At 43.4% G+C, this 25,206-nt stretch overlaps 1 protein-coding gene and 1 pseudogene across 1 annotated transcript; both read left to right on the forward strand.

Moving 5' to 3' along the window:
• Nucleotides 1–4,025: 4,025 nt before the first annotated feature.
• On the forward strand, nucleotides 4,026–9,142 carry LOC137886594 (zona pellucida-like domain-containing protein 1). Its single transcript, XM_068729152.1, has 10 exons — nucleotides 4,026–4,164; nucleotides 5,172–5,392; nucleotides 5,511–5,692; nucleotides 6,010–6,082; nucleotides 6,741–6,838; nucleotides 7,163–7,243; nucleotides 7,460–7,631; nucleotides 7,712–7,817; nucleotides 8,747–8,776; nucleotides 8,970–9,142. Exons 1-10 carry the CDS (start codon nucleotides 4,026–4,028, stop codon nucleotides 9,140–9,142), a joined length of 1,275 nt encoding a protein of 424 aa, XP_068585253.1.
• Nucleotides 9,143–11,365: 2,223 nt separating this feature from the next.
• LOC137875364 (zona pellucida-like domain-containing protein 1) lies at nucleotides 11,366–15,341 on the forward strand (annotated as a pseudogene).
• Nucleotides 15,342–25,206: the final 9,865 nt, after the last annotated feature.

Below are 25,206 nucleotides of genomic sequence, written 5' to 3' on the forward strand. Positions count from 1 at the left end.
TCTGCTTGAATATTCATTTAAACCAAATTCAGTTTTCACGTAGCTCATCCAGTGTATTTTTGGATGCTTTGTCTGTATCTGATCTTGAATTCCTCGGTGTGTATGCATGCGGATACGTGAACTGTGTGAAATACAACAGTGTCTACAGTGTCCTCTGACGGTCATGTTGAAGACAAGCAGAGCTCCTCACTGCTTGTTCTCTTCACACATGCTTTGGGTCTCATATGTAAACAGTAGGCCGGCCTGTTGTTTTCCCTGCTCACCTGGGAATGTTCACAAGTTTCCAGCCCAGCAAAAGATGCAGACAGATGCTTCAAAATTGAAAAAAAAATGAAGAAATCACCTTGAGAAACAAACCTCATTCTTTTAACAATCTACATCTAATAATCTGTACCGCAAGCGTCATAAACCACAACAAATAAACAGTCTTAAAATTGAGCTTTCTGCCTTTTTGTCGCAGCACTGCCTTTGATGAGGGCTTCGCTTTCCTGCCAGTGTTAAAACTGGAGCGTCACGTTACAGCCGGCGCTCTCACGGGTTTTGGTGGTGCGGCCCAGATCGTGTGATTTGAACCTGTGGATGTTTCATGGCTGATCCGATAGAGATGGCTCCATCAGACAGACCTAAGTGTGGCGGTCACTCCTGAAGTCTCTGAGCACATGGACGTTCAGGAAAACGCTCACAGAGCTCAGTGCGGTTGCACGTTGTGTGACAACACAAGTTATGTCCTGCAAACATGACAACTGGGGGATGAACTGAGGGATGAAGTAAGGGAGCTTAGTGGATGTTGCGATGGTTTAAATATGAAATCAACATGTAATGCATGAACAATAGTTGTCTTGTGTGTATGTGCAAATGTTTTTCACACAACCACAAGTGTATGATTTCACCTTACATTTTAAAGAAAGTCACGTGACTGAAACACAAGCACAACAGTAGACTAAACATTGGCTAAATAGGTCATTTGCTGGGTGGGATGTGTAAAAGAGACAGGATGGTAATGGGTTCACCATATGTCTTCATGTCATGTGTAATGTGGCCATCTGATCCTGTTTGCTCTGAATGGCACTTGTCTGCTCGTTAAAGGTTTCATATTTGATTTCAGCCCTATATGCCTCATCACAGGGGCAGGTCAGCAGCAGTGAAGAGCAAACACCTGCAGCCAGATGTGCTCCTCAGGGCTCTGTAGGGCCGTGAGGCGACGGTTTGGCTTCAAGTCCAGATCTGTTTCTGACACGCAAGGCAACAGGATGAGCGAGTGACACGCAGGAGAACAACAAGCCAAGCATGTATTGTTCCTGTGTGCTCTTATTTATCTTTTAATTAATAGACATACACAGATATATATATATATATATATATATATATATAACATTTTCAGAAAGATGCACAGCGATGCCCCAGGCCAAATGAGCTGTGGGCTTCCCACACACCCAAATCTTCCCGTAAGACTATTTCGCCCGGAGCACCAAAAAAACAACCATTATTTCTCAATAATAGGCATTTTTCCCTGCTGACGTTTTGACTTGTCACAGTGTGAAAAGCACAAGCACACACTTATAGCACTGACGATGGCATCGTGTTATTAAAGTGACGCTTTAGTCACGTGCTTCGTGTGCTTCCTGATAAGTCTGTTTCCACTTTCCACTTGCTCTCCGCTGAGGTTCTTATTTCTTTAGGTGCAAACTGGAAATGCACAGGACCATGAACCTGAACCTGAAGTCATCAGTCAGCCATCATTCATTTTATCATTTACGCCTGCATTCTACTGTGAAGTGTCAAAGTGCCCCAGATTTGTTATCATGTCAGTTAGTTTGTGATCATTTGTGGTTAACCACAATCTTTTCCTAATCTGGACAAAGCATTGTAGTTGCGCAACCTTGACTCCACTGCGTTGCTATCGGATTTGTCAGGCTGTGGTCCTGTTAGATAAACACCAGTACTGAACACGTGTCGACCATATTGAAAAGTCAGAGATCACCAAAGTTCACACAGACAATGAGTGTCCGCACCAAATTGCATGGCAACGCATCCAGCATTTGGAGTTTACTCTGAAAAAGAGTAATTGGAGTTTTGCCGAATTTCAGATATCAGTGTTTTGACATATAGGCATCAAAGACTAAAAAAGCACCAAAAACAATACGAAAGCTGGAGCCTCCTAAGGGCCCGCACCATTCCAGTGTTGTATTCCAGTGTGTATTACCTAGACATTTGTAATTAAACAAATTAACACAAAGTATCTGTCATCCAGACAGCCTGGGGCCTCGGGGAAGATGCCTATTTTCTCTCGTTTTTTAATTCAGCCTTGGTCCTGCAGATGAGTCTAATGTTACATCTGTTTTCAGAGAACATACGAGAATGAAGACAGTTAAGAGCAAAGAAACATTGAAGCTCCATCTGTAGTGGAAGATCGTGTGACACGATGTGATGGGAAGCTCCAGAAAAGCTAAGAAAAAAAGCTTTATAAAAAGGTAATAAAGCTAAGAAAAGGTAAACTCACTAAGCTTGAGTGGCGTACTGGTAGTTCCATTAGCTGTTAGCTGTTAGCTGTTAGCTGCTAGCTGTTAGCGAAGGGAGGAGTCAGCAGGCAGTCAATGGCAGTATAAAACAGGTAAGAAAAGGTGTTTTGAGAAAGTGCGAGTCACGGCGACCGCGAGAGGACCTCGAGCATGCAGCCATAACTGGCCGCCAATGCACAGTATAGTGTACAGTTTGCTGCGGCAGAATGCAAGATTAGCAGTGGACAAAAACAGATGTGTGCAGTCACTCAGTCACGGGCGCACACAGTCACACACACGGCCGAAACACACGTGGCCTCTGCACAGGAAACTACAGTGCTCAGCCGCTTTAGGAAACTGCTGGGTCTTTATTTTTTACTCAAACATTTGACCTGTTTTTAAAGACGCATGTCCTCAGCAGGAACCAATGTGCTTGGAGTGAGGGCCACAGATCGTACTGAGAAGTCAGAAAGGCGGTTTTGGTCTTTTACTGTTTGAGGCTCCAACATCTCCGTTTGCACCTCTTTGTGTAGATCAGCTGTTTCTTCTAATACCAGTTCAATACGTTAAAACAAGTTTTGCTTGAAGAAGCATGAGGCGAGCGTGTTATCTCGAGGAGCAGTAACAAACCATAAAACGCACACTAGGTTCCAGGTCTGCACCGCTGAACACACCGTGCCGGAGCTGTACACACCACTGAATGTCTCTACTCTAAGTGATGCCTTGCGCATCACAATTACCCACACACAGCCCTGCATCAGACCGTGAGTTGACTTTTATGTTCATGTGAATGTAGGCCACAACAGCAGCCGATGACAGCTTAATTCAAGGGCTGGGCCCCCCCCCCGCTGAGGCCCACCGTTTGTCTGAGCTGACAGACGGAGATCAGACCGAGGAGAGACGAGTGGGAACCCTCCGAGTGTGCTCGGGTTTCTGGGCGCTGTGAAAAGATTTGTCCGGGCCATTCATATCTGATGGAGTTTCCCATGTTCCGCACTGCAGCGGGGGTTTTGTCAAAGTGTTCGGATAATGAGTCCCTCTATCTTTCTCATCTGCGCACACTAAAGAGATACGCGTAAGGCCGATGTCGGGTTTAGTTCAGGCCACCAAAAACCACGTACCTCGGTGTTGAACCCTTCTCTCGTCACATACCAGAGGACGAGGGGGTCCATCCAATTACTTTGGGAAAAGGCAGGAAACAGGTAAACAGGGGCAGAAAAAAAAAGAGAAGTGGAGATGAAATGAGCTGGAAAGAGGGGTGACCTCAGATTGAAAGGGGTTGGGTAATTGTGGTTTGAGCCAACATGAGCGCCTGAGTTAAAAGGGGGCAGAGGGAGCAGGATAAGAAGGATCAGGGGACCTGAGGAAAGGAGGTTGTACTACTTTGATCGAGGTCAGAGCGGGCAGCAGTCAAGCAAACCGGCTTTTGAGGGCATTGTTTTTGAACATCAAATTTTGAGATTAAGGGCTGTTTTTTTTTAACACGAACCTGAGTAATGTGGTTAATGCAATGTTGACCTTCTGAAGATGACAATGGGCAAACCTCTCTCAGGTGCAGAAATGACACGAATGTGCTTTTTCTTCCTGCTGATGAGTAACGCCGCCTCGGTCTCCACGCAGTTTAACGGATACAACTGTGACGCCAGCTACCACAGCAGGTTTCCTGGTGAGAATACGACCACGCAATGTGCTTCCTCTTTCCAACACACACAGTCCTCTGCCTGCAGGAGCGAGACACACGCACAACGCTAATGCATGTTTTACAACACTTTATAACGCACTGTGATAGTAGTTGTTAGCAAATATAAGGCAGATGTAATATCATTTTCAAAGGGATTTTTGTACATATTTGTCAACAATTATACCTATTATTATTATTATTATTATTATTATATATGTATATACATATATAACCTCCTGCTACAACACATCTATATCTGATGTTTACACAGTTAGCGGATGCTTAATAACATAACATATGATAGGATTACACACATGAACAGGGCTTTCAGTGTGATATAAAGCATGTATTAACTGTTCAATGTTTACGGACGCATTTAAAACTTATGACATATGATTAACTATGTTACCTACTACTGCATGTTATATTACATACATTCATCATATCATTCATTCTCCACTTGAAGTAGCTATACAGCATTAAAAATTATGCTGATCAACAAGGTAGTTCTGTACGACGACTACATTACTTTTGATACTTGCAGTACATTTTCTGATAATGCTTTCAAGTACAATTGTTTTACCCTTCAGGATACTGAGACAATGTTCTCCTACAAAGTTTGTCTATGAAAGTGCAGATTGTCAACCCTCTTTAGTGAACATCAGTAGCTGGACTTCAGGCTCACTAAGCCCACTGTATTTAAGTTACAGCTTCTGCTGGGATTCAGTCCCACCAACTACTCAGGGACTGTTTTCCTCCTGAGAGTTCAGATGAATGCTTGTAGCTTGGCAGCAGTGCTCCGAGCGACAAGGACCGGGGGAGTTCTGGCCCGTGCAGGAACACGTGACAGCCGCTTAGGACTCAAAAATGTATCCGCAAATATTCCAGTCATTCTGGGAGCAGTGTAATTGCTTCCAACAATTGCTGGTGCGTGAACGGTAAACCACTGGTCCGACAGCGTTCTTCTTCTTCTTCTTCTTCTGTCCCTCCAGGCGAGCGGGACATCAGTGTGTACTGCGGGGTTCAGACCATCACCTTGAAGATCAACTTCTGCCCCGTGCTCTTCTCCGGCTACACCGACGCAGATCTGGCCCTGAACGGTCGCCACGCCGACGCCCAATGCCGTGGCTTCATCAACAACAACACTTTCCCCACGGCGGTCCTGTTCAGCATCAGTCTCAGCACTCTGGAGGCCTGCGGTAACAGCCTGGTGGTAAAGAATGCACGAACACAAGCACATGGTGTTAATGTAATCAATAAGCCATTTCACCAGGTTGTTTATTGACTTGGGAGAAAGCAAAGTGATGTGGCTGAGGTGTTCCTCTCTGCAGGTCAGCACAGCCTATGGGGCCAATGCTTATGGGAACATGTCTCTGGTACAAATTGGGAATGTCTCAGGCTACATCGACACCCCTGACCCGCCAGCTATAATCAGCTACCTGCCCGGTTTGTTGTATAAGTTCAGCTGCAGCTACCCGCTGGAGTACCTGGTCAATAACTCACAGCTGGCATCGTAAGTCGCAACCAAAAACATTCCTGTCCTAAAGAGAGCTTGACCCTCAGGAGTCACTCAGTGGATTTCACATGAAGATTTATTCCTTTAATCAGGAATTAATTAAGATTTGTTTATTGTTCCCCTAAACTGCAATGACAATTAAGCGTCTGGTTTTAAAGCCTGAGTGGGTTTGTGTCATATGGTATTCTGAGAACCATTTATTTTTGAAATATGCATATTTCCTTAATGATTTAGATGCTAATTTACATGCATACATTCTTCTCAATGTTCAGTCACGTAAAGCATTGAAATAAATGTCTTGAATCCATCCACAGGTCCTCTGCTGCTGTATCTGTCAAGGACAGCAACGGTACATTTGTGAGCACGTTGAGTATGATTCTGTACAACGTGAGTACGCCGCCGCATTCAGCTTTTTCTATGCAATCATTTCCATTGCAATACGTGCGCTTTGAAATTTTGGATTAGGATGTTATTGGTCATAATCTTTGAACCAAGTTAATGTTTTTCTTTTAATGAATCTGTAAACTGTTTAAAAAGTATATGACAGTAAGCCAGTACATATCACTAGATGTATCCTCACAGATGATCTGCTTCTCAACAAATCCCATGAAAAGATCACAACCAACAATGAACAATGAACATGGGCACAGTGGTTTATTTAGACTCAATCTCACCATCATATAATGCACTTTTTTCTGTTTGAGCCCAGCTGTTTTAGGGAATTATATTATTATTTTTATATAATTATTAACTCCACGTTTGTGCAAATTGGGAATTTGCACCTTTTAAAGAGTTACACAGAAACAAACGTTGGCAACGTTCGAACGTAACGAGAGACGGATTAACACGCTGTTGGTTTTTGCTGTTTTCAAAGAAATTAATTGGCAATAACAAAAATATGGAAAATCCAACCTTGGAATATTGCCAGCCTTGCAATTGTCATGCTCATTATCTCAAGACTAAGCCCTTTTTGTTTATTCCAATTGTCTCATTTCTTGTATTGAGTGGAGAAACTATCCTTTTTATTCTTTGTTTTTCTGCACAGGATTCAACATACAATCAACCTCTCTCCATTCCAATGGCTGGACTGGCTCTGAAAACCAGAGTATTTGCTGCTGTGAAGGCCACGAACTTAGACAAACGGTACAAGAAATGATTGTGTTTTTCATTCCTTATTTTCTTCTAATTTTCAGACCTTGAATATTGCTCATGCAGCCTGTTCCATTACCAGAGCAACTTCAGTAAAGCAGAGACAATATTTTGGTCAATCACAGCATCTTTCCCACCATATTTCTTTTACGGATTCAGTCCTTTTTTTTCTATGGTTTGCCTTCATTCATTATGCTATTATGTTATTATTCTACGTGAAGGCGCCAGTCTGCAGCAGAGAAAGCCCAGATCTGTGCTTTCCCATGCGCAGTCAGATCTCTATCCTCCATCCCGCCTCACAGTTTTGTCCCTCTGCAGGTGGAACATCTTGATGGACTACTGTTACACAACCCCCTCAGGGAATCCTAATGATGAACTCCGCTATGACCTTTTCTTTGGGTAATCTCGCTTTTTCTTTTTTTCAAGATGATGACTTGATAACCCACAAAAGGGAGTCATTGTCTATTCAGGCTCTCCAAAGGGCTGATCCCAAAAGAAGGTTTTTTTTCTTCTTCTTAATCATTGCTTTAGCCTTAATCTAGACGTCAAATCTGTCATTGTCAGTGTGCGCATGTACATGCATGTGTATACGTAAGTTGCTCTCTTTTGACACAGCTGCTACAAAGACCCACAGACGACGGTTTTCGAAAATGGAAAGAGTCAGTCGGGCCGCTTTTCCTTCGAGGTTTTCCGTTTTGTTAAACACAGACACCAGAAAATGTCCACCGTGTTCCTGCACTGCGTCACCAAGCTTTGCCGGGCGGATGACTGCATAATGCTCATGCCGGTGAGGGTTCAAATCACCGAGCCACAGTTTTCTTACTCGTGACCCCAATGAGGACTGAAATCTGATGATGTGATTGGCAGATTTGTGGGCGAAGGCGCAGGCGGGATGGAGAGGAGAGCCTTGATTCCCCACCGGCGGCATCTGGGACTGCTGTCATCACAGCTGGACCAATCATCACCAGGAGTGGTACGAATGATAAACTGGCTCTGAAAGGAATAGTTTGACATTTTGGGGGAAAAAAGGCTTATTGGCTTTCTTGTTGAGTTAGATAAGGAGACTGATACCACTTACTGTTAAATACGAAGTTACTGCCAGCAGCCAATTAAGTCAGTGAATGCTCACTAAAGCCTCACTTATTAACTTGTTGTATCTTGTTTGTTCATTAAAATAAATGTCATATTGTGTTTATTAGCGAGCTTTAGAGGGATCGGTCGGTGGATTCCGTTACCTTTAACAAAGCCAGTCTTTATGCTAAGCTAAGCTAAGCGGTGAGTGGTTTTCATATTTAACGGACAGACATGAGAGTGGTATCGATCTTTTTATCAAACTCTCTGCAAGACAGCGTAAGACTGGAAACAGGTCTCAAAGGCAACAATGTCCGGGACCCTGTGAAGCTCACATATCAACCACTTTGCTTTTGTCAGAGGTGTTGTTAGCTGTTGGTCATTTTAAGATCGCCTGGTCCCTTCTCTCACACAACCTCCTCCACAAACACCACGTGTCATTTTTTTCCACATTGGTTTTCTTTGCAGCTTGTAGAAACCCAATGTGATGTCACAGAAGTACGCTGCGTGACCACGGCCTCTGAGCAGCACAAGGCCGCCTCAGCAACAATTTAAAGTGCTTCTAACGCCGACGTCCTTTGTTGGATGTGTTTGTTGACGCCTTCTCTCCCTGCCAGCTAAAGCTTTTCTTACCTCTGGACAGAACCAGGCAAACTGTTTTCCTTGTTTCCAGTTTTTTACGCTAAGCTAAGCTAAACTTCATATTTAACCAGACAATTACGAGAGAGGTATCAACCTTCTTATCTAGCTCCAAGCAAGACAGCAACGATTTAAAGATTGAAATATCTGCTAAATATTGTAATAAAAACTATTTTAAATATTTGTTTTCAGATGAAACTCCCGTCAACAACTCCCAACTTGGTAAGCTCCCTTCTGCAATGATACAAAACAGAGAAAGGTTCAAAATATCATGTGTGACTAAGTCCCGAAGGGTGTAAAGATACTGGAACATGATGATTTAAGGCAACAACAACAAGAGACACACTTAGATCATGTTAAGCTCTGGTCAAAGAACATGTCTGTTTTACGTTTCTGCTTTCCTCCGCTCCGCCAGCGTCTGGAGACCCCACCCATCCAATAAACCAGGTGACCAGTGCGCTGATATCAGGCGTGGTCATCCTGGGTGGGGTCAGTGTGGGCTTCTTCCTGCTGTCACTCCGCCTCCGGCAGAAGTCCCGCCTCCCAACAACCACAGCCTCAGGTGTTTGGAACGCCACCTTTAAATGAGCGAACATCTGTAAATAATGACGTCCTGGTATATTGACCACAGATGCAGAATGTTTTCACATGTTGGGTGAACTGAACAGAGTGTACGTGTGTGCTTCTCTTTGTAAACGCATTATTAAATGTGCATGTTGTATTGTTGTAGGTGTTGTGTATTTATTGCCTTCAGTACCTCATTATTCTTGTTATTCATTGTCATCTATTATTTTGTCGATCACAGTATTTGCAGAAGATTTACACTCGTTAAAGATCATTTTTAGATGTCGTAATAAAAGTTGTGTTTGATGAAAATGACTCATTTCGACAAATTTGATCATATTCTTTAAAAATGTGGCTAACATCAGATTCCAGTGTGAACTGAACTGACCTGCATAACAAAGACGCCTCAGGCGGCGCGCTGAAGTCTGCGATTACAGTTTTACTCTTTTGTTTTGTTTCATAGAAATCTTTTTTGTCGTTTTTCCATCTGTTTTTTTTTGTCTGTACGTTGCCGTATCGATAGTCGTATTTCTATTCTGTATTTATTCACTCACCCCTGTCAACATTAGATGGTGCATCTCGACATGCTTTTATCTTAATACATACATTTAAAACAACAGAAATAGACAAGCAGCTAAAAAGTAGTACAACAAAGCTGGACATGGGTTGAATATTAACGTTTCCATACGATGTGCAGATAACCTCTCCAGAGAGCAAAGGGTGCTGGAATAGATACGGGATGATCAATGCAACGAGCTGCTTTATATTCATGAGGCAGGTGAATATGACAGTAAATACAGTGTGCTCATATCTGACCAAAAAAATACAAATATGTACTTTACAGGTACAAAAAAAAAAAGCAACTTAAATGTGATGTTTTGGAGATTTCACATGACAGCAACCACATGCAATGCTTAATATCAACATAACAATACATTTACTTGTATGCACAACGTTGACCAGTCTTTACAATATCAGTAAACACAACGTCTCCTAATGGCCGCCTGATGACACACGTTTGTATTGTGAGCAATAAATACATATTTATCTGACTCCGACCATGTTTACTTATTCCTCTTATTGACACATATTTGTGAACGTTTTTCAAATGTCAAAATACCAAACAATGCCAGGGCTCATTTGACGAACTGCCAGAATTAGTCTTTCAATTTCTGCCGGATTGATTTTCCTTTTTACGATGACCTATATATAAATGTCTGTTGCATCTCGCGTGTCTGACTCTGCGGCGGTTCTTGTGACCCACACAGCTCCGCTGCCTTCACTGTTCTTTATCGCTCTAATCCTTCATTTCAACAGCCATTTTGTGATGTGTTCAGTGTCCACAATGGCCACAGATAAGTGAAAGGAGAGGAATAACCGCTATCATTCCTCCCCTCTCAATTTACTACCGGCGATAATTGATTCCGCCTCCCAAAATGGAAATGAGGCTGAGATTTGGCTTTGAATGCCGAAGCCAAGTCCAGGAGAGTCAAGAGCAGAGAAAACATATTCTTTAAAGACCTGCGTGAGGAATGTATATGAGGGTGTGTGTGTGTGTGTGTGTGTGTGTGTGTGTGTGTGGACGAGAGGACAGAAGGACTCGTGGAATGAATAAACGAGTGTCGACTGGTGACAATAACGACGTGTCTCGTATTTGATAGTGTGGCTTCACACTGAGGAGGACGCCCATCCTCCACCTTGACCCCGATCGGAGCGTTCTCTTCCCAGGTGGCTCATGTGACGAGATCAGGTTTCCAACTGTCCTTCAAACCTCAACACTATTCTCATTTTAATTTTGAATGCATAAAGACGTTCACAAGGCTTAAACATGATAAATGTGAGTCAGTCTGACTAACTTTGTTTGTTTATGATGACGTGTCACGAGATCATGAGCACCAAAAGCCGTCATATGAAAGGTGTATTGTGTCAAACTGTCACACTGAACCACCATACAGGTCCTCTGTCCTCTATGAGGCCCCGGGTGAGGAGAAACCATACATACTTATTTAGTTATGTTTCATATTAGCAGGAAGAGGGGGCTGCGTTTCACACACAAAGGCACAAAGCTACATGTGGACATTGTTGAAGCGTGTAGCTTTGAGTTGGACTGTGTTGAGTTTCATCATTTGCCTCGAGGAGAGGACGACAAAAAAAAAGTGTTTACGCAAAACTGAGGCAGCCCCACCAAAGCACCAGTGACCCCGTTTCCATCCAATCCTAAAACAGCGCTGTGACCGAACGACGGCGATGCTCTCCACGGATAAAACACTGGTTCTTATCCTGAACCAGAAGAGAGGCCGAGGAGGTAAGATCCAAGAGGCCAACAAAGTGTCCTTGACTGACAGGACTAAGCGTCTTGATGTGGACCCATATTGTTTGGATGGCTCTCTCTGGACTTCTGCACTGTGCTGGATTCATCAGGAGGTTCTGGTGACATCTGTGTGTTTGCTTCAGCAGAGCAGTGAGGTGGCTTCGTTCAGCCTCCTCGTCCTGACCTCCCTGAGTGTTGCGGGCCGAGAGGCGCTCAACACATCTGAGCGCGGAGCGTTCGCCAGACGACCCGGTAAGATTAGCGTGACCTTCGATCTTCATCGTGTGCTTTGGACTGAATCGATTTTAGCCCAGCTAGGGAGGCCGTATTGACTTCAGTTCACGCCTTATACTAAACTAACACACTCGAAAGACTTTTAATTGCACTGGTAATTGTTTACATAGGACATGTATTTGCAATTTTAATGATTTTTAATGTGAAATAGATTTTATATAAAATTGGTCCACCTGTAACACAATCATTTTTCAGAACAAAGGTGCTGAACAGCAGTTTGGATTCTTTTCAACTCGGTGCCTTTAGATAACAATGTCGTCTTCTCGCCAATCAGAATACACCGATACTACTGTGGTGTGTGGCACATCTGCCATCGGCCTGGCGATTGAAATCTGCCCGGCCGTCTACACCGGCTACAACTGGAGCTCACTGATCCTCAACGGCATCCGGGACAATGTGGACTGTCGGGGGACGCCGGACGCCTCGGTGGACCCTCCTGTGGTGAGATTCAGCTTCCCCGTCAGAGAGGGAGACGCCTGCGGGAGCAACTTCTTGGCGAGTATTGCGTCAATAAAGCGTCCTGATTTCATGTCGTGGTGGTGGTGGTGAAATGTGTTAACCTCTAGCTGAGGAGAGCTAGAGCAGATCTAGGAAGCTGAAAGGGTATCTGAGTGCTGAGTTTTGAGCCAGATAAGAAGACATGAAACGAGGGTTGAAACAAGAGAATTCCAGACTGCTTTTTGACTTAATATAACAGAGACACATGCAATCCCACAACTCTCCTCCTCTGAAGAGAATGAGAGAGTTGTTCCGCTTCCTTTCTGTGATTTCATCACTGCCGCCTGCTGCGCCTGAGACGTTGGCCGACATATATTTTTAAGCATTTCTGAAATAATCATTGCTTCCATTAAATAATTCCTCAGACCAGGAGGGCGCCAGGCTCGGGAACATTCTCCGACTTCTCCAACATCCAGACGGTCAACGTCAGCGGGGCGGTCCGATCCTCGGACCCCACCGCCGGGAGGATCACCTACAACGCAGAGCTCGAGTACCTATTTTCATGCGCTTATCCACTGGAGTATGTCATCAACAACACCGAGGTGGACGTGTAAGTATACAGTCATAGTATGTGGGTTAAAAAATAACATTTCACTTGTGTGCCAAGGGTGACCTCATTCTTTTGTTCCTCGTAGGTCATCCTCCTACATCGCTATGAAGGACAACAATGGCAGCTTCATCAGCACCCTCAGCATGGCTTTGTATCAGGTGCTAAATCTACACCTTCCCCACACACCGCTCGTGTCTTCATTTAAGCCTGGCACCGACACAAAGCCATCGGTCTGATGTGAGCGAGTGTGCGGCGTTTTTATATTCCCTTCCTTTGCCAGGATATAAATTACACCACGCCCCTTGTCTTGCCACCTCTGGGCATTGAGCTGAGAACAAACATCAGGTGGTTGCATCAAACTTGACATCACAGTAAGAACCATTAACATTACAAGACACCTGCAGCTTTTTTGAGGTCCAGGTCTGGTTCAGACCTGGACCTCGAACTTAAATATGAAGGTCGATCAATACAAGTCCTAGATGTCGGTCATGGGTTGCTGCATTCATAGAAACCCGGGTGGATGTCTGGATTAAAAGACATTTTCCATCTCTCCTTGTCTCCAACCACGTGACCATGTCTCGATAGATTGTGAATTTGAGGATGTGACCTGTGACCTGGAGTCTCTGACTCGGTGACGGGGACCTCATCGTGTGTCTCCACAGGTACTTTGTTCTTCTGGACCGCTGCAGCCCTCCGACGCCACCGTCTTTAATCTGTTTGTCTCGTAAGTCAGAAAAAGAAACTTTGAAACATATAATTTTAAGAAAAAGTGTAAGCTTCCCACTTTTTTTTGTAATTAGTTCATATCTTGCAGTCCTTCAAGGCTTTATAATAGCTTCTATCTCTCGGTCCAGCAGTTTAAATTCAAACTTTTACACATATAGATATATATCTCTATATCCACAGGGGGCCCTTGTTTTGATTTTGCCTTGCGGTACTTCTATCTCGCTGCCTGTATGCATCGGTGTGCTGTGTGAAATGGGGCCCTCGTGAGGTACGCCTTTTATTGAAAGGTGCTCCATAGAGCAGCTCACCACCATGCTAGAGAACGGGGATAGCCAAAAGGCCCGCTTCTACTTCCCGGCTTTCCGCTTCATCGAGCAGCAGAATGAGACCATCTCCACCTACTATCTGCACTGCATCGCTCGACTCTGCCAGCGCAGCACCTGCAGCACCTTCAAGGTGGGAAGGCACTGCATGCATTTCAAGCAAGACATCTCCAATTCCAGCCGGATCACGAGCTCTTGTGTCTCCGTTCGGTTTGATCCACAGCAATGCAGCAGGAGGACGAGGAGTGTGGAGACCACGGCTGTCCCTCTGTGCCCTCTGTGCTCACAGTGGCCATAAAGACCAAGACAGACAACTGTATGTCCCACGAGTGTCTTTTCTGTGTGTACATGTGAGCAGTTCAAGATCTGCACACTGTAATATCAGCACTAGATTTTGGATCTGTCACAGAAATCGAGTAAACAAGTCGAACATGGAGACATTGTGATATGCACAATCAAAAGAATAGTTTGGGAAATGCACTAATGAGCCTTCTCGCTGAGACATACATGAGAAGATCGATGCCACTCTCAAGAGTGGACACTAAAGCTACAGCCTGCAGCCAGATAGCTTAGCATAAAGACTGGAAGCCAAATCCACCTCGGTCTAAAGCAAAGAAACAAAGTGAAAGATGTATTCCTGGTGACTTGTTTTCCCCCCGAGGTTAGCAGGACGTTACTGCTCCCAGAGCTGATTGTTTTCTGTTCTTTATGGATTAAACAGAGACGATGTTACATGTTAAGTAGTACGCTTCAGAGGCGCTGATGGATGGATATTTTCTCTGCTTTGGACGTCTCTGTCCAAAGTAGTCCAGCTCTTTCCCCTTTGCTTCCAGATGTTATGCTAAGCTAGACTAAGCGGCTGGCTGCAGCTTCCTGTTTAGCTCATCTGTTGATCTATCTCAAGAAAGTGAACGAGCCACGTTGTCAGATACTTTCTTTACAAAGAATATTATAACATATATATCATACAACAACATGCTGCGTCTATTAGGCTACATCACAAACATGAACTGAAATGTAAAACGTGATTTAGTTAAATAAAGGTTAGCGTAGAAACAAATAGTTTGACTCCGGTCCGCATCTTAACATTCTGACTTCCCTTCCCTCTGTAATTTAATTAATTTTTCCAGTATTTTGTCGAATATAAGAATCCCTGCATAACAAGACACTGACTCTCCCTGTCATTCTAGCAGCCATTGCCTCCAAAGAAGAGGCTAAGTGTGTTATGTATTAACTTGACTGCCGTGACAGCAGCCTTTTACTAATTACATTCCTCCAGAAAAGAAAAGCTTTTTTTTTTGTTTGTTGTTGCAGCAAGTCAATAATGTATTCTGTTGTGTGCTGGAATAGGGCATCCCATAATGTCATTCTCATTTGTGCACAGCGCTGTCTGGCGGCCGGTCTGACGGCGAGGGCGCGTCTGTTGGCCTGGGAATCGCCGTGGCCGTCGTCGTGGTGATAGGCGTGGGAGCCGTTTTGATGGCGCCATCTTTTTATGGAAAACTGAATCGTTGGCGCTAGCGGCGAACCCTTAGCGCTGATGCACAGAGGTCAACACGGCCTGAATGACGCGGTGACATTCACCTACTGGTGGAGGTGCATAACGTCTGCATGCAGGACTCTACGCTGCACCGAATCCAACTATTGATTGGAGCACTTTATGTTTCCTTCCAGTCCTTCTTAGCCGTTAGCCGTCAGGCAGGCTGACGTCTGAATAATGCACCTATCATGATGGTAAAAAGGAAAGAAAGAAAGACAGTCACTTGTCATCTGAGAGGAATACTTTAACTTTTTGGATTTTCTCTTGGAAGTGCATACATGAGAGTGACAGAGATCTTCTCATCTAACTCCCGACAGGACAGTGAATAGGAATATACTCCAGAATGTTCAAAGTATTCCTTTAACTTACGGGGTCAAAGAAAGAAAGAACGATGAATGTTATATGTAGAAGCACATTCATTAAGTTCTAGATGCAAAATTAGTTTGCAAGGTATCACATGAAAGGCAACCACACCAAGAGAGTGAGAGGGTTCGTTGAGTTGTTTATTTGATTGTTTAAATGATGCATTCAAGCCTGCATTATATCAGGGGGATTTATTAAGCTGTAATACTTGTAATGATGTATAATCCACTGTGGCAAACCTTTGTATATTCCCACAAAGTGAAGGCCTGCTGCCGTGTATGTTTGTGCCGTGTTCCCATGTCCCGCACGCGTTATTCTTACTATTAAAGATCACAACGTATGAAACAAGAGGTTGTGTCTTCCACCAGCAGACGATCGCCTTCAGTGGAGAGCACACCATCCTGCGTTGGAGTGCATTTCACCGTCCATCTCAAACGATGCCTGACACACTAGACGGCTCTGGTTGTCTTCGGTGCAGTCTCGGAAATTTAAAAGGGAATGAAACAGATTAATTCATCAAACTGAGTATAACTGGCACACAAGCGCACTGTGCTGTTTTACAACTGGAGGAATGTAGATCGTACAAAAAGTGGAGCTGTTCAATATGAATAGTGTCTTTCAAATGTTCACTTTCAGGAGCTCCCGTCAGTTGGAGGTCTGATGTGCTCGGCTTTGGAAGCACAGAGGATCCGTCGGCGTCTGCGGACTGATGTTTTTGTAATGACCCTCCACTAGAGGGTGTCTAATCACCATTTTTATTCATCTTGTGTTTTTGAAGGCTTGTGATTTTTCAAGTAACTCTTTCCACGGTTCCATTAATTAATACATTGTGTGGAAAGTTTACCACCCAGAAACATTCAAAAACACTACCGTGGAAGCGTTCAGTCAACCGGGAAGAGTTCAGCTGCATCTCTAACAAGTTACAACTTATTTCTCTTCATGTCAGCTTCCTGAGCTGCCCACACGTCCAGTTTACGTGAAGGCAAGGTTGATGATCTTCTGAGTGACCCATCGATAAGCGAGATGTATCCTCCTGTACGTCATGAAAATAACGAGCAAAGCAATCAGCTGGCTTGACAGACGATCTAATTACGAGCTCCTGTATTGTTAAGTGGGCCGTGGCAAACTCCACGACCAGACGACCCACTTTGAAACGTGAGGGGGATAAATCAGCCGAGCTGGAAGGTAGCGCTCCATTAGGACTGCAGTAACTGTATGTTCGGGATAAATCCCCCCCTTTATGAGTTCGCTGTAATTTAATTAAACCAACAGGGATAAATGCATGCTCTGTCGCTCTCTAATGGTGAGGACATTAACCTTTGCATCCAGCTGCTTTGCTCTCTATAACGGTAATAGCCTTGGGGGAACCGGAGTGAAGAGCTACTAGAAATTTGTTATGCCCATTATTGCAGTATGTTGCTCTGGACGGTGCATATTTCCTTGTATATTACCATATTTAAAGCCTCCTCGTGTTGTGATACATCTTTGTTGTCAGCCTGTGTATAGCTGCGATCAAAACTCTATTTATTTCAGACTATAATCTGCACAAAAACATGAAATCTCTGTCTGTGAGGGCTGAACATTTTGGCCGGTTTTTGTCCTCAGCTGAAAGAATAATTGTCCTGTCATTTCCATTCTAATTAATATGCATATGAGTCTGTCTGTGGGCTATACATTAGGTTTAGTAGACAGTACAATCATGAAGAAAAATGATGGATCAGCTGTAATTTTGGGCTGGCGTATGAACATGAAGACTCTCAGAATGTGATGACTTTGAATAAACAGTGCAGGTTGATGCCGTAGGGCTGATGATGTGCTAATGTGCCAAATAAATAATAATAAATATAGCTGGGATGAGTTCAAAGCAGGTAACTGTGGAGAACTTAACAAAGGTAGACTCTGCTGGACTGCTGAGCAGGCAAAGTCGCTGGAAGGTCCAGCTGTTCCATTAACCTTCTGTAATAAGACGGTGAAGCGGTGGGCAAAGTGTAACGTCACGTACAAATCATATCAGACGAGGCAGAAGAAGAGGCGCTTCTGTGCCACGTCCTGATACGTGTTTCAGGGAATACTTAGACAATATTAGGAAATCCGGTTATTTACTTTCTGGCTGAGTTATGTGGATGAGAAGACGCTGTCATATACAATTCGCTGAGCTGGAGCCAGCGTTAGTGTTCAATAAGGTGACCGTATAACAGCAGGAGCATGTAGCTTGACGTGTGTGATGCGTCAACGTCAGAGCTTGAGCCTCTGATTAGCATTCATCTCGAACAATGAATCAGTTGCTGTGGAGTAAATCTTGATTTGTATGATTTTCAGGGCTGTAGAGTAAATTTAGAGCCAATCAGATCCTAGTGAGTTCAGTTCAGTCAAATGCAAATACTGGAATTACAGTTGTGAAAGTACATTCTTATGTAAGTGTGAAAAGTTCGAGTTCGTTTTAAAATCACTAACAAAATACTTTTTTCAAAAAGTATTTCAATTTGTGGATTTGACAAGCTTCTTGGCTCTCCATCAGGAACTCTGATTGCCAAAATGAGCAGGGACATTTGAGGCAAAGCGCCGATGATTGTTCAACTGAGCAATACATTCAGAATTTAGTCAACTTAAACTACATTTAATGCCCCTAAAATGCATTTTGACAACTTCATTTTTTTTACATGAGACACCAAATGTCATAAATATACAAACTCTGATTCGACATGATTATAAATGGGCTCAGTAACATTAACTATATTGTGAAATAACAGCAACAATTGTACATAAAACCCTTAAATGGTCAGCCTGCTGTCATTACATATCTGTTTTATAATTGTAAACTAATCCAAGCATTGTCGGTGCAGCTTATTTCTCAATGAACACACCAATCTGTCATTTATTTTGTGTCGGTCCCACATACATAAATACATAAATACATAAAACGTAAATACCTCTTATCCCCCCAAATGTGCATTAATCCACGGCTAGAAATATACAGTATTTACTCCTGTTTGAGCGACGTTTGCTCAAACCTTTGGTCACATTCATCTGTAAACCTGATGAATATGAGTCTAACAAACACTGTTTTTGGTCTCAACTCAGTTAACTAGCGGGTCACTAGTGGATCTGCCGTTTAGTGCTGGTCAGGTGATGTACAGTGGGTTTGTCAGAAGTGTTTTCTGAAAAGAGCCTGCTTGCTGCAAAGGAAAACGATGCCGATGAGAGCGTGAACCAGCAAAGATAAGGCTGTAGAAACCAATTAACTGAAGGATGCCAAACGGAGAGCACTGGGAAACTGCAGAGTTGTGTAATGATTCTCTGACTCCTTTCACATTATGCACAGTCCTTTGATACGCTGCCCTTTAAAGACTAATGTCTTATGTCTGTTTTGCACTTGATTACACAACTCATCAGGTACAAATACAAGTAGGTGCAGGTCTTAGGTGTGCTGACTGAGGACCAACACATTTGAGGCTTTTGGTCTTCGTGCAAACTTAAGTCAGAGTAAAGACAGCTAAATGTCAAAAGGGGGAATAGTCCTATTCTGGATGAACGACTCCAGTCCTTCTCTGTACCTTCAGTTAAAAATCCCTCAAAGGTTTCTTCAGGACTGCTAGATTATCAGATTATGCATCCCTTACACCTGGGTGAGTACAAAAAAAAAAAAATCACTGGAATTTGTCTAAGAAGAGCTGGCCACCCATGAGAGAAGTCTTAAGTTTCATCTGTGCCAGAGCACTTCAGACTCCCTCTCTCTCTCTCTCTCTCTCTCTCTCTCTCTCTCTCTCTCTCTCTCTCTCTCTCTCTCTCTCTGGAAACGTCTGCAAATTTGCTCTAACAGTTCAGTTTAGTGGAATTTAAAGCTCTCTGAGAGAGGAGCCATTATCCATTTTTCCCTTCCTCTTAGAATCATGGCAATTTATATTCAGGATCATTTCATTGCCTGCATTTGGATATTTTTTTTATTTTTTTATTGTTGTTGCTCAAATAAATTGGCTGAAAAGTAAAAAAAAAAAAAAAAGGCCAGCATCACCTTGTCCCACTTCATCTTAACTTATTTGTCAAGCTGTCCGTCATCCTTTCAACAGGGGGCTACTTGTTAATGATTGATGCGGCACCTCGTAATGTGATGGATGAATCTCCTGCTGCATGATGGGACGGGGGTGAGTCACACACCCCTGCTCCCCTCCCCCACCACTCACCACTGCTCTCCGCGTAGGGGAGACACACGCCTTGTGTCCATCGATGGAGGAACAAAGGCGTGTTCAATTTAAGCCCCATCAATAACGCACAGCTGAGGAGGCCTTTTGCTAAAAGAGCCTTGTAAAAGCCGGGTCATTGTTGTGGTATAGAAATGGTCTTTCTATTGGTTTATTATCTCCGGATCTTTACACTGAGTCATGTATGGTTTCATCCTCGTATTCATTGTCGCACGGCAGCGTCATTGTGATGTCTGAGAGCCCTCCTGAGCGGTTTTGTTCTCTGGATCTGCAGCCCTGCTGCTGCAGAATATGTCAAAAGCAAGATAAGAAGAATGCCAGAGGTTTTTTTTTTTGGTTTATTTATCACCCATGTCACACATTTACACACACCGTCTCAGTCGAACTGAGGCAGAACTGTGTATACAATCTGACATGTTTCACAGTTTGTTTATATATATATGGATATATATATATATATTGATATAAAAAACCAGTATGATAGGAGAGAGGAATAAATAATTAAGAAAGCAAAGACATAGACAATGCAGCAATCATTAAACTATCTATGTCCATAGGAAGACAACACCACAGAAGCACATGCCTTTAAAACAAGACTTAGATGACTTCAGGACACCCGATTTAAGAATCTCTAAACACAACATCTGCTGTGTGTTTTAGAGGTCATGCTCACACGACGGGCTTTGGACTTTAAAAGTAATCAATATCTACCTCAAACTGGAAAGAGAAACAGTGGCAAGGATGTACTGGTTGTGAATCTGTTTTGTACCAGTAAAAAAAATCACTTTTACAGAAAGAGAACAGAAAGCTGCGGTGACATACATGGGATGTGATGGAAGCAGGACGAACACTTCCTGACTTTTTGGCAGATAGAAATGCTTTACCGGTGCTAGATCTGAGATCGGGAGCGTTTCAATCGCCTCTCAGCGGCTCTCAACGTGGCTAAAAGTGCTAACGGCTCACGGTGCAACTACGGTAAAGGGTAGCTGCTGAAGGGCCTACTGCCTGCTAGGGACGGCGTTATCAGCTGTTAGAGAGCAATAGCCATCAGCCAACCAGTATGACACGCTCACGTGCACAAACGTGCACTAAAAGCATGCACAGATGGGCTCCGTAAACAAAGCAAGGAGGAACTGGGACAACAGCAAACACAGCGAAATAGCACGAAGCACTATCTGCAGCTGAGGCTGTACTTTTGCAGGTATTTAGTCTTAAACCAAAAGTATTACAACCCATCCACTGAGCACCGGGGATATGCCAAATTCCATTGAGTCCTACAATGAGGAGCTCACATTTGTCCGTGTTAAGCTGCGACATTCAATTTTGACGGTCGTGAAGAAGGTGAAGGAGAGAGTCAACAATGTCTCCGTTGCTCGGAACACAAGGTGCAACTTTGTATCCTCTGCCTAAGAGTTGAAGGTCTTCGAGTCAAGAAGGTTTCACAGAAATCGACCCAAAGCTGGAAAGCTGGAGAGTCTTTTCAACCTGCAATTTCCAGAACTAAAAAGAAAGAGTGGAGCTGTTCTAAAGCTGTTTCATGGCAGCGCTGTGTCTGAGCCTGTCAGGGAGAATCACATGATCAGCGGTGTCAAAAGGTCTCAAAAGATCAAAACAGATGTTTCTCTTCCGTCGGCTCGTGAAAAACGACCATTTAGAACTTTGAAAGCCTGAAACCTGTGAAAAAAAAGAAGATTGTTATTATTCCTGAATGCAATCAGCTGATTAGCAATCTCTTTCTTTTAAGGAGCATGATTGAAGTTGACTCTCTGGCTGTAAGTGTCCCGGTGGCCGACAGCTCACTGTCAAAAAGCCATGAAATATGTTTTACTCACATCTTTTTACCAGTGCAAGCCAGGGGCTAACAGTAGTCACACCTGTTCCCATGAAGGCATCTCTAGCCCATTTAACCTTTCTGATAACCCGACATCAACGCGGCGCACAGAGGACGGGGGGGGGGGGGGGGGGGGGGGCACGCAGCCCTTTACGCAAACCACAGCGTCCCCTCATACGAGACAAACGCCCCGCGACACCGCCGGGCTGAGATGGCCGGCTTTGCCCCCAATCCATCTGTGGCCACAGGGGAGCATGCGGGGATCACGGTTCATAATTCATAAAGGGAGCCATACGTACTGAGAGAGACAACCCCAGGCGGGCCCTTTTTCATTATGCATTGGATCTCTTGACACCACGACTCAGAAAGCAAACGCTGGATGCTCTGTGATTGTTTTTCTTTCTTTTTTTTTTAATGTGGTTTATTAGCCGCGTCAGATGTGCACACAGTCACACTCTCTGGGCAGGCAGGATATGCAGAATATACAGTAATTGCATGAACTCCTAGGTGAAGTAGACTCCACTTTGCATTTGCATAGGTCAGTGATTAAGCTGAATGAGCTGGAGAACTCCCAGGATGTAAAGCAGTCACAAACAGAGCTGCACTCAAGGTTCTGATAAACCCCATTAGTGAAGTCACACTCCCGCTTCTGGTATCATTTCATATCCTGCAGAGCTGCTTCCTCAGGAGTTAAGAGAGATGGAAAATTCTTTGTTTGTAACATTGTTGCTGTACATGTCGTCTCTGATACCCCATGTGGCTTTATGAGATGTAGAGAAAGACAAATACCCACTACAGTGGACAAATAGAGTTGTATTGTATGGCATTGATATTTTTGTCTTCACCCATGGGTGGTGGCATAGCAACGCAGGTGAGGTCCAGAGTCTGGCTAGGGTTTGGGTTTGGTCATTCTCAAATCTAATTCATTAAATGAAATGTCTTTTTTTTTTCTCTGACTGTCCAAAATGATGATGGACAGATGGACAGATGGAGCGTATCGTCGATACCTGAGCTCACCATCACTCATGGATGAAATAAAGCAAAATGTAGCTTTCGGTCTCAAATTTGGCAGCTGGTCCAGGTCTTAAAAGCTGCTCTAATCAATACTTTTATGTTAACAATGGATCAAATAATGATTGTGTATAATGTGAACGGGCTCCATCACAATGAAGAACACAACTAACTACTGATTATATTACAAAAAAAATCTGTTATTGCAGTTTTTATGACAGATTGTCTCAGTTTTCTTGCGGTGCAGAACTCCAGCATGATCAAGCTCACAGCTAACAGAAAGAGTGGAGCTGCTCCAAAGCTGTTTCATGGCAGCGCTGTGTCTGAGCCTGTCAGGGAGAATCACATGATCAGCGGTGTCAAAAGGTCTCAAAAGATCAAAACAGATGTTTCTCTTCCGTCGGCTCGTGAAAGACGACCATTTAGAACTTCCATAACAGGGAGTTTGAAAGCCTGAAACCTGTGAAAAAAGATTGTTTTTAGTCCTGAATGCAATCAGCTGATTAGCAACCTCTTTCTTTTTAAAGGAGCATGATTGAATCAACTTAACAGGCGATCGTATTTCACTTTACGTGACAACTAGAGCTTGTTGCACTGCCCTCCGAGTGATCAAAAATCAGTTATTGCACTTTTTATTTGACACATTTTCTCAATTTTTGTGCTGTGCAGAAATCCAGCAAGAGGACCTGCCGTAGTGTTTCTGAGCAAGGCACTGACTCTGCGAGTGAACACACAAATGCTCTAGTGGGACCAATGAGATATGATATTATTATTTCACTGCTTTCAATAATTTATGGTCAGGTGAAGCTCTTTGTGTCTGGTTGGCATTTCCTCCCAGCTCTCAATCGATTCAATTGAAGCGTTTGGTTTGATGAGTTTGTCTGATTCTTGTGCTTTATTGTGAAGGACAGACACAAAGAAGACGTTGATGTCTTGTGTTCTATCGCTGCGAGCAATAACCAGCAGACGGCTAATAACACATTTCCATTATCGTCCATAGATTGACGAAACGTTTGCGTTTCTGGCGATCACACACTCCATAACTCTCTCACACGTTAAAAATATTTGATTCCACCTTTAGCCGAGCAGGATGATGAATTGCATATTATGCTCCTCATTTGTCTCTTCTGTCTTCATCAGCATTTCTTTAAACATCCTCTCATTTTTCTCTCTGATGGAGTGTGAAAGAGGGATCTCTCACTTTAAGGTGCAAACATGCAATGACTTCCTGTTTTACTTCACCCTTGGTCCACCTGCAGCGTCTGTCTCCGACAGACTGTCCCGTTCTGTGTAGCTTTGTATCCTTTCTGTATATTTGAAATGTTTGCATGCTAATTCTGACACAGCTTCCTTCCCCTCCTTTAATACTACATACATGTGGACTGAAATTGTGCACATATTTATTTGCATATAGAGTGAACCAACGGTGTGTGTTTGCTATGCATGTTCCCTTTTCATCTTCCTTATATGTAAACGTTGCATATGATGTTTGCAAAAGAAAAGCATTCTGAGTGAGCGGAACGCAGCCTTCTCTGAAGTCGTCGCTCACCTCACTGAGGGAAACGATGACATGTTGTATTGTGCGTTTGAACCAATTAGCGTGAATCGTATTATTTGCAAAGATGTACTTTTAGTAAGTTTGTTGTTTCTGAATGGCACCAGCGCATCAACAAGGAAGAAGAAATGCTGCCTTTCAGTGCTTTAGAGCTCCATGAAGCCTCCATAATGTGACTAAGTGCCTCTGCTCTGCAAAAATACTTTGCCGTGATGAATGTATCGTCGGTGCATCATAACACTTTGCGTGAATGCGGTAATACAAACAGCACTCACTGATGCATTGGTTACAGCATCGCCGTACGAAACCGTGTCTACAGTCTAATGAACCACATGGTTATCTTGCTGGAATTTCCATCTCTGGCTGCCATTAACGTGTTTTATTCATAAATAATCACTTCCTCTTTTTACTGCGGCTGTAATGCACGTTTGCAAGCAGCACTTATCATAAAATCTATATACTGTCAAGACGCCGGTAATCTAAACGACTGAGACGAGAGACACTCCTGTGGTCAGCACTCCAGGAAGTAATAAATGAAAAACGGATGTTTCCACATAATAAAAAGGGTGAAAATTGCATTTTAAAATGACAGATGTGTATAAAACAGAAGCTCAGTTTAGAAGTATTATATCTGTTAAAATGTACTTTTCATGAATCCTACATGAATTCCCCGTGTCCCTTCCGTATTCAGCCCATGCTCAATCTGCTGTAAACTTATTAAACAATCTCACTTTTGCAATTTTGTTTTGAGGACTCTTTTAGATTTGTAACTGGAGGCAAAATGATTAAGTATGTGCTTCTCTACCTCCTGTTCTTTACCCTTTTTTAAAATGCTGGAATAGTGCAGGGTCCCTGTGGGACTCTGTGAGGAGGGAACCCGGAACACA

This window comes from Cebidichthys violaceus, unplaced genomic scaffold, assembly GCF_023349555.1.
Source record: "Cebidichthys violaceus isolate CVI_PGR_0920_01 unplaced genomic scaffold, fCebVio1.0.p SCAF_1, whole genome shotgun sequence".
Classification (NCBI taxonomy): Eukaryota; Metazoa; Chordata; class Actinopteri; order Perciformes; family Stichaeidae; genus Cebidichthys; species Cebidichthys violaceus.